General features: G+C 42.1%; 7 protein-coding genes across 9 annotated transcripts; 2 read left to right on the top strand and 5 right to left on the bottom strand.

The window, feature by feature from the left end:
- Nucleotides 1–1,799: 1,799 nt before the first annotated feature.
- On the bottom strand, nt 1,800–3,112 carry LOC6590364. The gene has a single exon (XM_002015808.2). It carries the CDS (start codon nt 2,710–2,712, stop codon nt 2,113–2,115), a length of 600 nt encoding a protein of 199 aa, XP_002015844.1. The 5' UTR covers nt 2,713–3,112; the 3' UTR covers nt 1,800–2,112.
- A 1,827-nt stretch (nt 3,113–4,939) lies between these two features.
- Nucleotides 4,940–5,576, top strand: LOC113565210. Of its 2 annotated transcripts, none has more exons than XM_026986707.1 (2): nt 4,940–4,993; nt 5,043–5,576. In XM_026986707.1, the coding sequence occupies exon 2, from the start codon at nt 5,051–5,053 to the stop codon at nt 5,513–5,515; it is 465 nt and encodes a 154-aa protein (XP_026842508.1). In that variant the 5' UTR covers nt 4,940–4,993; nt 5,043–5,050; the 3' UTR covers nt 5,516–5,576. The 2 variants fall into 2 exon arrangements, with proteins under 2 accessions (XP_026842508.1, XP_026842509.1); XM_026986708.1 differs by having other exon boundaries at nt 4,974–4,993; nt 5,050–5,576.
- A 693-nt stretch (nt 5,577–6,269) lies between these two features.
- On the top strand, nt 6,270–7,074 carry LOC6590363. The gene has a single exon (XM_002015807.2). The coding sequence runs from the start codon at nt 6,376–6,378 to the stop codon at nt 7,000–7,002; it is 627 nt and encodes a 208-aa protein (XP_002015843.1). The 5' UTR covers nt 6,270–6,375; the 3' UTR covers nt 7,003–7,074.
- LOC6590362 (GPI mannosyltransferase 1) lies at nt 7,035–8,512 on the bottom strand. Its single transcript, XM_002015806.2, has one exon. It carries the CDS (start codon nt 8,497–8,499, stop codon nt 7,099–7,101), a length of 1,401 nt encoding a protein of 466 aa, XP_002015842.1. The 5' UTR covers nt 8,500–8,512; the 3' UTR covers nt 7,035–7,098.
- LOC113565212 lies at nt 8,485–8,736 on the bottom strand. Its single transcript, XM_026986713.1, has one exon. The coding sequence runs from the start codon at nt 8,714–8,716 to the stop codon at nt 8,519–8,521; it is 198 nt and encodes a 65-aa protein (XP_026842514.1). The 5' UTR covers nt 8,717–8,736; the 3' UTR covers nt 8,485–8,518.
- On the bottom strand, nt 8,708–8,999 carry LOC6590361. The gene has a single exon (XM_002015805.2). The coding sequence runs from the start codon at nt 8,990–8,992 to the stop codon at nt 8,726–8,728; it is 267 nt and encodes an 88-aa protein (XP_002015841.1). The 5' UTR covers nt 8,993–8,999; the 3' UTR covers nt 8,708–8,725.
- Nucleotides 8,910–9,392, bottom strand: LOC113565211 (cx9C motif-containing protein 4). 2 transcript variants are annotated; one of them, XM_026986712.1, is made up of 3 exons: nt 9,275–9,392; nt 9,032–9,204; nt 8,910–8,977 (listed from the first exon to the last, which is right to left on the bottom strand). In XM_026986712.1, the coding sequence occupies exons 1-2, from the start codon at nt 9,339–9,341 to the stop codon at nt 9,053–9,055; spliced, it is 219 nt and encodes a 72-aa protein (XP_026842513.1). In that variant the 5' UTR covers nt 9,342–9,392; the 3' UTR covers nt 8,910–8,977; nt 9,032–9,052. The 2 variants fall into 2 exon arrangements, with proteins under 2 accessions (XP_026842513.1, XP_026842512.1); XM_026986711.1 differs by having other exon boundaries at nt 8,934–9,001; nt 9,057–9,204; nt 9,275–9,391.
- Nucleotides 9,393–12,265: the final 2,873 nt, after the last annotated feature.

The raw sequence follows: 12,265 nt of genomic DNA, 5'->3' as shown, positions 1-12,265 counted from the left end.
TCTGCTTATCGACGCACAGGGTAGCTTCACAAAATTATCGGTATTTTTGTGCGATAAGCGGAACTTATCGGCGTTCTATTTTTAAAATAACAATATTGTAACCGAGTTTGATTGGCATTTATTAAAAAATCATGTTTTTCAGTCATAAAATCATCGAGATACAGTATACAGTAGAGGAACCTGCCTCTGGTGAATTGGTGAAATCAAATGAAAGTAGTTTGCAAAATGTTAACATCAATGAAACGGTATACCAAAATTCTCACTCCTGCCTAAAACCTGTTGCAGATAACACTCTTGTATAGAGTGCCAATCATTTTCCTTGCAAAATAAATATCAGGAATGCTCTTCTGAGTAAAATAAGACACAGGCATTCCACGCATAGCGGATCCAATCGATTGGCAGGACTGTCCCGATCACGAAAAGACATTTCAGACAGATCGGCCATGCAGAAATAGACATGTATCTTAATTATTTGCAAAAGCAAAAGTTCAGTTCGACTATATCTCGACAAAACGGTGAAGAACCTACTTAATGGTGTCGGTTTTTGCCCTACTTAGTTATGTAATGGGGTTGGATTTATTTAGAAATTATGGCAAAATCACAGGCCGTGCTGCGAATACCCTATTTAAATGTCGCAAAATTGTTAAGTTTTTGTTGTTGTTGTCGCGATTGTTGTATTGCGTATTGCTTAAAGATGACAGCAGACCAGCAGATCACACCAGCTACATATATGACTGGTAAATATAGCCAGATCGAGTGTAAATCGTTTCTTTATAAAAGTGGATCTGAGGACTCGGGCTTTACAGCTGCTCTGTTCACCTGCTTCTGTTTATATCGCCGAGTATTACTGTATCGAATGATGAAGCCACAAATGTATGAAAGTGGTTTAAGTTACTTTTGTATTGCATCATCCCTCAGTAGAGGAAGGGCTGCATCATCTTAATGAAACTCGAAGAATACGTTTAATTCTGCACCACTGTTAAATATTTTAGGGATGTTCTTGGACGATTCTAAAAAGAGTTCTAAATCACTAAAAAGAATACCACATAAAAGCGAATGATATGAACGCTTTATCTTTATATGTATACTGAGGCATCGTATCCCGTTTATACCGCCTAGTACCAGTAGATAAGCCCGGAATGAAATTATGTTGTCAGTGCGGAAGTTAGGTCCGATGGGTAGATCTGGTACGTTGGGAACCCCATATTTGTTAAGCAGACTTTAAATATAGTATAACAAAAACAATTCAGTGTATATTATATTATACCGCATACCTGTCCACACAATAAAAAGGTAAACACAGTTTTTCGGGTACTACACTTTGTTGCTTTGTATTCAGCTGTCACCTGTGTAAAAAAAAAATCCCCCAGAATTGATATTCGGCACTCAATTTCCAAGGGCAAATTTTAGTAAGAGCGAAATTCATTTATATAATCATCATATTGATATTGATAAAATCACATACATACGTGTTTAGGTACTTATTTACACGGGGTGCTTTTTCCAGTGACAAAGAAAATAGGTCATTGAGATTGAGAGCGGGGGATTGCTTGAAAACCACAAACATCAACCTCGCATCGCAGTGAGTAAGAAATTAATTCTAAGAAGTTATGAATGGGAATAAGACAACTGAGTATAACAGAGTACGAGCAATGCCCCCGCCGAAGAAAACTATATTATTTGCACAGTTGCTGGGGATTTTACCCAGCGCTTCAATGTGATCGATTGGGGGACTTTTCCGAGACAAAAATATCCTTGGCTGCTTCTTTGAAAAATAGAAAGAGGAACTCGTATAATGATTTCTTGTATATTAATATTGTGGTTTATTTAATCAGATTATTCATTCTTGGAATGAAGCACAATCTTTTTTCATTATGGGGTATGCTACGGCTATAAAAGTAGCTCTAATCAATGTGCACTTAATCATTAACTACTTGGCGTATAATACTTTACAATGCTGAGTGTTATGTTTGTAGCAGTCGGAATTTGCATAATATAGGACTAATGACTACAGTCGGTAGGAACCATTTAGTACAGAGGCAAGAAACAATTACATTATTAGTCTTTGGCCAGGTTGACTTTGAGAGCTCCCTGTCTCCTCTCCTCCTAGGTTCATATGCTCACATTGATGGCATTCTTGATCACAATATTCCCGGCCACGCCATTCACAATCGTGAGATTGTTGTCGATCTCAATACCCATCGATGGCGTCTGCTTGGGCGTCTCCTTGAATTTGGGGGTGTGGGTACGCTTGCTGGGCTTCTTTCCGCTGCTTTCGAGATCCAGAGATTTCACCACCTTCAAGAGGCCATTGCAGCCTGTGTAGTCGACGCTCTGCTGCTGGGAATCACTGCCCAAGTAGATGCGTCCGTCATTCCCCGTATACTTGATGGACCCACTATTGCTCTGGATTTTCAATCTGGTGGCGTTGCCGATGACCTGAAGATAGCCCGTGTTGCTGACAATCCTTATCCGGTTGCAATTGCCGATGATACGCAAATCCCGGGTATTATTCTCGATGCGGTACTCCTTGCAGTTGCCCACCAGATCCTTGCTGATATAGCTGGCACCCTCTGGTGGCGAAGGGCTCCTCTTGCCATTGCCACTCTTGGGCTTATTCGGTGCTTTATGTTGCTCTTTGTTGCACTTCGAACAGTCGTCATCGTCATACGAATCACTGGCCGAATCAGCCTCTATCACACGCACGCCCATTTTGTGTGAATTACCTCAGTTTTCGTCGTTTCTTTCCACTGCTAATCAACCAGGCAAAAATCACCGCCGCTGTAGTCCGGTTAGCAGTTGCTCATTCTCTGTATCTCTACTCGTATATCTCTCTGTGTGTATGTTTGTGTGGTGCTCAGTTCGGGTCGCTCGCGGCCTACGGCTCTCTGGAAATGGCTGCTAGGTGATGAGCAATCCGACGGTGGTCCCCGGCTTTGGTTTGTTAAGGTTATAATATCCAATTGTGTTTTTTGTTGCTAATAGCGTTCAGCGATGCGCGTTGATAATGATCGGGGAACGTCTGCTTCCGCAAGGGGAACTCCCGCTGTTTTGTATTTGAGTTCACTTTCGCGACGCGACTGGGTGCCAGATGTTGACTGAATGTTAGCTTGTGGGCTTTTGAACGATATCAGTGCCCGACGACCGCTTTTATACCGGCCCGATCGTCTCTGGCAGCAGTATCGGGGCTTTTTTATTTTCACCCGATGGCTGACTCGAAAAACACTTAGAAGGCATCAGAAAATTCATTTTTCGGGTGCTTCGTCTTTTGGGGAGCCCTCTGATAGGTCGATAATACCTATTGGAAGTGATTAATACTCACCTGCGGACACTTTGGAATGGGTTCACGAAAATGATTACCTTATTCATATTACCTGTGCTCTGGGCGGGTGCGGTGCATGCGACTATCAGCTGATAAAACGCAACCAAAAATGTGTGGGGTTTTTTCAACTTCTCTTATCGTTTGTTAAAACTGTTGATTCCAGTATCGGTCATAAATTTTGTCAGCAACAGTCGCATAATTAGAACACCCGAACGACAAAAGGTAATAGCCCTAGATTAGACGATAAAGTTGTCCGCAGGGAAAGATTCTGATCTATGTACCTATGATATGATATGCATTTGTAAGTATAGTCCGAAGTGTTAGTTGCCAGGCAAGATATGTAGTTTCACTGTAGCTCCCATTACTATGTACACCTGTACATACTCGTACATGCATATTTATCGAAGGCATTCGCTTCCCACTCGCAATAATATTCGCACCAGAAATTAATTAACATTTCCAGACAAAGTTCAATTTACCTCTTGCTTGCGCTCAGTATTCTCTCTCTCTCTCTCTCTCTCTTTCGAGTCGCTTCTCCAGATCTCTCTGCTTCGAGACCGGCTGTTCACTTATGCGTTTCAAGTTCAGATTAAACGTTTCATTTCGATTTCATTCGCCCGGCGAGCCGGATCGGAGCAGAACCTGAAAATGCGTATCAGACGTAGCATCGGATCGAATATGAAATTTAGCGTAAACATTTGTGCTAATGTTTGTTTATTGGGGGGAAAGCACCGCAACGCAATGGAGCCATATAGCGGCAATCGACGAGGCCACCTGAAATGCCCTGCATAATAAATGAAAGGGTTGGACCACAATAATACGAGGGGGTTGCGTCAACTGGTACTTTTTTGTGGTGCACTTTTCCGAGTGCAGTTGTTGACAAATCCATTATCTTTTTAGGAAAGTTATTAAATGATTTATTTTGCCTGTTCATCAATTTTAAGGCCGTAAACGGGGACTTTTCTGGAGTTATCTCAGTCACACTCGACAAAAGCCAAAGTCGAAATAAAAAATAATGAAACGAAACATTATTAAGTACAAATTGCTCAATTCTATATCAGCTACTACGTGTACTATAATATCAGATAGCCCGCGGTTCCAGCAGCTCTCTTACATCACAAAACTATCAGAAAGAATAATGAAATGGTTCGACCGAAAGAAAAACCCCCCCACGACATATCATAGACACCTGCAGCCGCTATCTAGCACGCGTCTGGTGGCAGTGCTCGCTCGCTCCCTCACGGGTGGAGCAGCGCAAAAATCACCAATGCCAAACAATTGTATCTGTTGTTTAGATCATTAACACGAACCTTTGTTTGTTGTTTTTGAGGATCTATAACAACATTATTGTGTCGTTTACCAACAGACATCTGATAAGTTGTGAACATTTTTAGTACGTTATTTCGCAAAATATGGGAAATAGTAATTGCTCGAAGAATATATGCATATTTGTGGAACCGGTAGGATGATCTCATCAATTTCAAATGCCCGCCAAAGTGCGCACAAAATAAAGCTGCGAACATATGTTCGCTTGCCATTCGCCTGCTTGCGATAAGTATACCATCTCTATTAAATATTGTTGTGAGCTTTTTATTGTGAAACTTGAAATTTCATTTGTAAATATATATAAAACCCGCGTTCAATAGAAGAAGACTATTGCAAATTAGCCGGGTAAGCGTAAAGATCTCATAAATGAACAGTATTCTAAACCTACTATCAGATCGCAGGATGGAGTCGAATTCAAGTGTTTTGGCAATTGGAGACGAGACCAGCGAACCTTCAGAAAGAGTGACCGGTCTTACGCACAACGAGTACACATTTAAGGAAGAATTCCAGATCCGTTTGCAGAAGTTATTACTTCCTGATCCTCCTCTCCTGGCAACTAGAGCTGATCCAGAAAAAGTAGAAAGATTTGAAGGATCAGTTTTTAAGAAAAATGGTAAACAATACTATGAATTCGGTTCACAGAACTCCAGACATCAGCATGTCATATCTGGACCAACGTTCGACCCAAAAAGTGTTGCATTATTAGTAAAGAATCGGATCAGTAAAGAGCACTGGGTAAATGAATCAGTGATTGAGTCTAAAATGCAATGGGGAGAGGTACAAGAAATAGTTTCTGATTGTTTAAATGAGCAAGACAATCGTGTATATTATTATTTGCGTTATTTGCTAGAAAATCGTAAGCGGTAAAACATTTTTACACGTTATATATGATGTGTTTTAAGTGCATGTACCTGAATAAATGTTTAATACAAAATCGCCCTTTAGCTTCCTATTTTTATTATTATTATTTACATATGTATGCGGCCTCCAATGCGCATTGGAATGTACCTAACGTCACTCAGAAATTAGTCGGTAGATAATGTCCAATGTTACAAAAGTAAACAATTGAGCAGTATTTCAAGAAACTTTTACAGAAACTACTACTGTCAGCCGGAAAGGAAAATTTGGTGGAAAGGTTTGCAACAAGATAAGTCAAGAAAATGGGAAGCTTTGTTATGAGTTCGGTCCAGACAATTTCAAACCAGGATGTATCATAGAAGGATTCACGGTTGACGACAAAGAAGTTAGAAGAACACTGGATTAATGACAGCGTGATTGAGTCTGAAATGCCGTGGAATCCAGGTCAACAGTTTCAGAGAATTTATGCAGCAAAATCGTAGATAAATTTATTATAATATTTTATTGGTCGCTTGTGAAAATCATCTTAAATTGTTTAGAGTTTTGAAACAAGGAGTGAGGTAACGTTTAGTCATAAAAGACAACAATTTTGGCTTTAAAATTTCCGTCCTAATGTGCCTTCAAATAAGTGATATGATAATAAGTATTTGCCATTCCACGTAAATGAAGTTAAAAAGCACCATATAGTAGCACCATTCCCATCACTAACATTAAAAGCTTCTTTTTGTTGTGAAATATTTTGTATGATTTCGAGCTACCACTAAACAACCCGACCATTTAAAAGGTTGGCCCTCAGTGCTTATTGCCTAATTGTTGCACAGATATTCATAAAGAAAGCATATATTGTAGTAAAAAACGAACCAAAAGCAATGGAAGTCGAAACAAGCAACAGTGCCAGTAATGACTCCATTGATAAAATTGAGTCATCCCAAGCTCCAGTGCTGAATATTTCCGGAAGAAGTCGAGACACTCCTCGTATTAGGGGGAAGAAGAAGACGGCTAAAGATGCAGGGCAGGGACAGCCCAAAATCAGCCCTAGAACATTTCCAACGATCCTAAGTAGAATTCTGTTGAAATGTAGCTCTCCACCAGCCCTGCCCCCAAGAGATCCATACAAAATCGACTACACACAGAGTCTGGGTTTCCTGTGTGTAAAAAAACCAGTCGAACGGAAGAACTTATACCATATGTTCCTGTCTACGTCTACGCCTCTAGACAACGACTTCGAGAAAGTGAGTGCTATGTACAGGAACAAAGCAGACTTCAAAATTGACTTCCAATTCACCGTGGCCACAATCTGTGCAGGATCACTGTACCGCAGAGTTCAGAAACACTTTTCCGATGCTACGTGGAACAAGCAAAGGAATGTTTTTGAAATGGAAATGATTGGAGAGTGTGACGCCTATGGGGTTCAAAGTAAAGTGTATCAGATGCACGGTGAGGAAGTGGAAAAACTATTTAATTACATAAAGTACTTGAGCATTACAAAGAGCTGAACAAAAACTGTCTTTAAATATCTAAGTTGTGATTGTTTTTTACATTTTTATTAAAACTCCTCTTTAAACATACTTGTAGTATGGGCTATTTCTTGGTTAAAGCAACTTCCTATAACTAATCTTAAATTGTGTGAACCCATAGTGGCTCAGTAGCTGTTCTAGTATGTATCCGTTTGTTACAAAAAACACTGCGCCCTGCAGTCCAATCCAGTTGAAGCTGTTCCAGGTTTTGAACTCCAGCAGATACGCGGGGAGCAGCCACAGAGCCTGGGCCAGCAGCCAAAGGACCAACAGGAATATGGATCGGCTCCACGACAGGAGTTTGAAGTTGTTCAGGCATAGGGGCAGGATCGCCAAGTACCAGATGAAGTATTGTGAGGTCACCACGGAGTTGTAGGTAACGATTACAAAGGCCACGGTGAAGATGCAAAACGGCAGCGTCTGACGAAACTGGCCAAAGCTCAAGCTCAGGTAGAGAATGAGGCAAAACTGCGGAGCTACTACCAGTAGCTTCGTCAGCAACGCAGATTCCTCAACTGTCGCCGCGCTGCCCAGATATTGAAGCAAGAACTGCAGTGAGAAGTTGTGACGTGGGTCCTTGCGCACAAAGTGGTAGAGGTAGGCTTCGTAGATGTATTGCCAGCCATAGAGTGAATAGAAAGTCCACGTGAAGGCCACTAGACTGAGAAGTGTGCCTAGGACCAGGCAGAACTGTTGCTTGTTGGGGCGCATGATTTGGCGCAGGAAATCGAAAGGCGTTCGCGTTAGACGTGATGACAAAGACAGATAGTAGGCCAGACTAAATAGCAAAGGGTATAGTCGTAAATGGATAACTAGTCCGTGCGACAGTCCGGCGGCAAAAATGAGCCAATGCTTTTGCGACGATTTGTGTTCCGATCGAATCAGCAGATAGATGGTCAGGATCACAAAAAAGCTTGAAAAGCAGTCTCCGCTCCCGCGTGTGGATATTACTGCCGTCAGCGGATTGTAGAGCCAGCAGCATGCGGAGACGCGAGCGATGTTTTCTGGGTGACTTCGTTCATCCAGCGCATCGAGGGACTGGTCTGGTTCATGGGGTCTGTTGAACTTGCTGAGCAGATGCTGCACGGTCTTCTGGTACTGACTCTTGATCTCCATGTGCACCAGGTGATAAATAAGAGTAGCAATGAGTAAATCGAAAGTCGCGTAGAGTAGTTTTCCGCACGCCGGGTGTACCAATATGTTTAGTGTCTGAAGATATGCCATTATAGGGCTGTAACGATAGGTGTGCCTCGCAAACGGAGTGTCTCCCGCCAGCACTTGACGGGCTCCATCAGTGACCACTTTGTAGTCGATGTCCGTGTAGGGCACCGCAGACTTACTGTCGTGTATTTGTCCGTAGCAGATCAGAACAAGACGAATTAGAGCGGAGATCAGCAGATGGGTTCGAAAGGTAATATGCAGGATTTGACGGCCAAATCGTTGCCATCCGGTACTCGCCACTTTCGTTCGTAACATTTTGTTTATTGCTCTTCGTTTACAACTTTGTTTTTAGCTCCATTGCGCTCTTTCGAATGCAGCTCAAAAATTCCTTAAACTCGGCGTCGCAGATCTTATGCTGCACGTTCAGGTCGCGCGACACGCAAATTGCATATGCTGAGGCCTTGTCGGCACACTTTGTAAGCAGAATCGGGTAGTTGCGGAGACGTTGGTTGGCTTTGCGAACCGATTCCATTCCTCAACGTTAACGTTTGTGCGGTGGCACACGGATCTCACTGGGAGGCAAGGGATCTGCTATGAACGCGTCGTAAATGGGCTTGGAGAAGAATATGAGTAGCGAGCTCGTCAGGAAAGTGATCTGAAACAGTCGCGGGTTTCGCTGTATCCAAGTGCGCTTGGGCAGCACGGCTGTACGACGGCGCTGACCAGGTTGTTGTTGTGGCTGCTGCTCCTCCTTTTTATCTAACAAGTCTTGAATGTCTTTTGGAGGCTTGTACTGCGGTATGGACATTATTTTTCTCTGTTGGTAATGAAAGTTAGCGTGACTTACAGCATCAAGCGCATCAAAAACTCACGACTTGCCGGCACCTTTGGATGCTTCTGTTAAGTATGGTTTCTCCAAATCGATTCCACTGCAACAAAGCGATACCTTATGCCACTTTAGACAACATTGGCGCATAGCTTCGAGAACGTCAGCACACTTATCCTCCTGGTAATTATTTTCTGCAATGACGATTCTTAATAAGTGGCACAAGCTTACATAATAACAAAGGAAACGATTTCAGGTACGTACCGTTCAAACAGGCTTGTATGCGGCAGGCGTTCGCTTTGCAAGGATCCTTCTTGCGAGATGCAGACATGTAACAATATAGCTATTTTCATCGATTTTAAACGCAAACTAAAATTTCTTATGACATGTGTGTCTTCTTGCCAGTGATGTAAAAAAACATCGATGCATCGAGCATCGATGTTTTTCTGCCGATGTTTACTGATGTTTTCCGATGTTTTTGCTGCTACCGATGTTTTGCAAAATATCAGTCACTTCGTAGTCAACTCATAACCGTATATTTAAATAAGAATTATTAATAACCTTTTACTGACAATAAAACTTTACCTTATTCACAGAATGCTTTCGCCAGTTCATACACTGAACATGTAAAGGAACTTTTTGGATTGGATCCCAGGGTCGTCGGCTCTGGCATTCGGCTAGCGCCGCGTCATCATGAGCCAGCCACGACGCCCATTCATACGACTCCGAATCAAACGCTGGGCTACAGCTTCGAGACGAGTAAGTGAATCAGTATATAATTGTGGACACATTTTAAAAATATTTCTTCTTTCACAGAGGACCTATGTATCGTAATCGTATCCGACTTCGACCCGCCAGACGGGGTCCTATGAAATTATCCCAGCCGGACAGAATCATACCCCAACAAGACAGAATCGCACCCCGCAGCATCCGAGTATAACAAGCCATCGACAACAAGGACTTTGACTATGGCAACTAAGCGAGCGGCTACGCGGGCTACTGGACTCTAGATACATATCGTTGTTGTTAGGTTTAAGGATACATTCGTTCATACATTTAGATAGTATATACAAATTTTGTCCACTTGTTTATTTATTTATACTAACGAATCCTATACTAAGCTATGTTTTGATGAATAAAATGATTGAAAACTCATCCTTTCTTTCTTCTGTTTTGGGGACACTATCCCGGTTAAAGAAGTCGTGGCACGCCCAGATCGGTTCAAAAATAGCGGAGAAAAATAAATATTTTTGATTCGGGAAAATGTCCTTGATCCTTGATCCTTGATAAGGACTTCATCAAATCAGGGACATTATTTCGACCACAGGAAGCCGTCGCACGCCTAAATCGGCCCACAAGTCGCCGGAAAAACTAGATCTGTATGGTTCGGTTGTTGTAGTCCTTAGCGAAGGATCAAGGACATTTTTCTGATTGCAGAAGCTGTCGTACGTCGCGATCGGTCCTCGAAGGGAGAAAACAAGATATATATGGCTGGAGAAAATATCCTTAATCCTTGTTCCGTGATAAGGACTGCATTAGATAAAGGAACCTATTCCGAGTACGGGAAGCCGTCGGGAAGCCTAGATCGGGCTACAAATAACGGAGAAAACAACAAAGGTTGTTGTTGTCAATTGTTGTACAAAATTTGTTCTTGTTGTTGTACAACAACTTTCAACTAGCGACCGCTCAAACGGCCAAAAACGGGAATTTCAAATGTGGGATACCAGGTGAACAGAAATCAGCACAAGGTCCCTGGTTATACCCGATACTCAAAATGAGTATTGGGGTATATTAGATTTGTGGTAAAAGTGGATGTGTGTAACGTCCAGAAGGAATCGTTTCCGACCCCATAAAGTATATATATTCTTGATCAGCATCAATAGCCGAGTCGATTGAGCCATGTCTGTCTGTCCGTCTGTCCGTCTGTCCGTCCGTCCGTCTGTCCGTCTGTCCGTCTGTCCGTCCCCTTCAGCGCCTAATGCTCAAAGACTATAAGAGCTAGAGCAACGATGTTTTGGATCCAGACTTCTGTGATATGTCACTGCTACAAAAATATTTCAAAACTTTGCCCCGCCCACAACCGCCCCCACAAAGGGCGAAAATCTGTGGCATCCACAATTTTAAAGATACGAGAAAACAAAAAACGCAGAATCGTAGAGAATGACCATATCTTTTAGAATGCAGAATCTGAATTGGATCGTATTACTATTATAGCCAGCATCGAGAAAACAATTTCATTTTTTCTCGCCCTGTCTCTCTCCAACACACAGGTAGCATAGGCGGCTTTGCTTAGAGTAAAACATTAGCGCCTAGATCTCAGAGACTATAAAAGCTAGAGCAACCAAATTTGGTATCCACACTCCTAACATATCAGACCGAGACGAGTTTGTTTCAAAATTTCGCCACACCCCCTTCCGCCCCCGCAAAGGATGCAAATCTGGGGATATTCACAAATCTCAAAGACTATTAACGCTAGAGTAACCAAATTTGGAATCCGCACTTCTCTTAGATCTCACTATAAAACGTGTATCTCAAAATTTCGCCCCACCCCCTTCCGCCCACACAAAGGACGAAAATCTGTTGCATCCACAATATTGCAGATTCGAGAAAACTAAAAACGGAGAATCATAGATAACGACCATATCTATCAGATTGCTGAATCTGGATCAGATCAGATAATTTTTGTAGCCAAAAGGAACAAATCAATTTGCAGTGGCTACGCAGCGCGTGACATCACGCTCAGACTGATTTTCTGTCTCTCTCGCACGCACTCTTTGTCGTGTCGTTTAATATTAGCGGCGTCTGCCGGAGGAAAGCCATACTGACTTAGTATCGGGTATAACTGTAGAGTTGCGGTGTCCGCAGCAACTCACAACGTTCCCCCTCGTTTTTTTTTAAATTTATTTATTTTTCTCGCCATTTTTCAAAACCCACAATTTTGCAATGTTTTTTCATATTTTCTTTGGCCACTTTTCCGTTCTTCGGCCGCTCAAAATGGTAGAAAACGAGAATTTCAAATGTGGAATACCAGGCGAACAGAAATAGGCACAAAGTCGCTGGTTTTTTTCTAATTCCTTTTAATTATATTTCTCCATTTTCCATTTTGAGCAGAAATAACGTAGCCCGATCTAGGCTTCCCGACGGCTTCCCGTACTCGGAATAGCTTCCTTGATCTAATCCATTCCTTATCAAGGACCAAGGATCAAGGATATTTGCTCCAGACTTATATATCTTGTTTTCGCCGTTATTTGTAGC

Source organism: Drosophila persimilis, unplaced genomic scaffold (assembly GCF_003286085.1).
Source record: "Drosophila persimilis strain 14011-0111.01,24,50 unplaced genomic scaffold, DperRS2 tig00000002-arrow-pilon, whole genome shotgun sequence".
Taxonomy (NCBI): domain Eukaryota; kingdom Metazoa; phylum Arthropoda; class Insecta; order Diptera; family Drosophilidae; genus Drosophila; species Drosophila persimilis.
The sequence above is the reverse complement of the archived record's forward strand: the minus strand, read 5'-3'. Positions and strand labels throughout refer to the sequence as shown.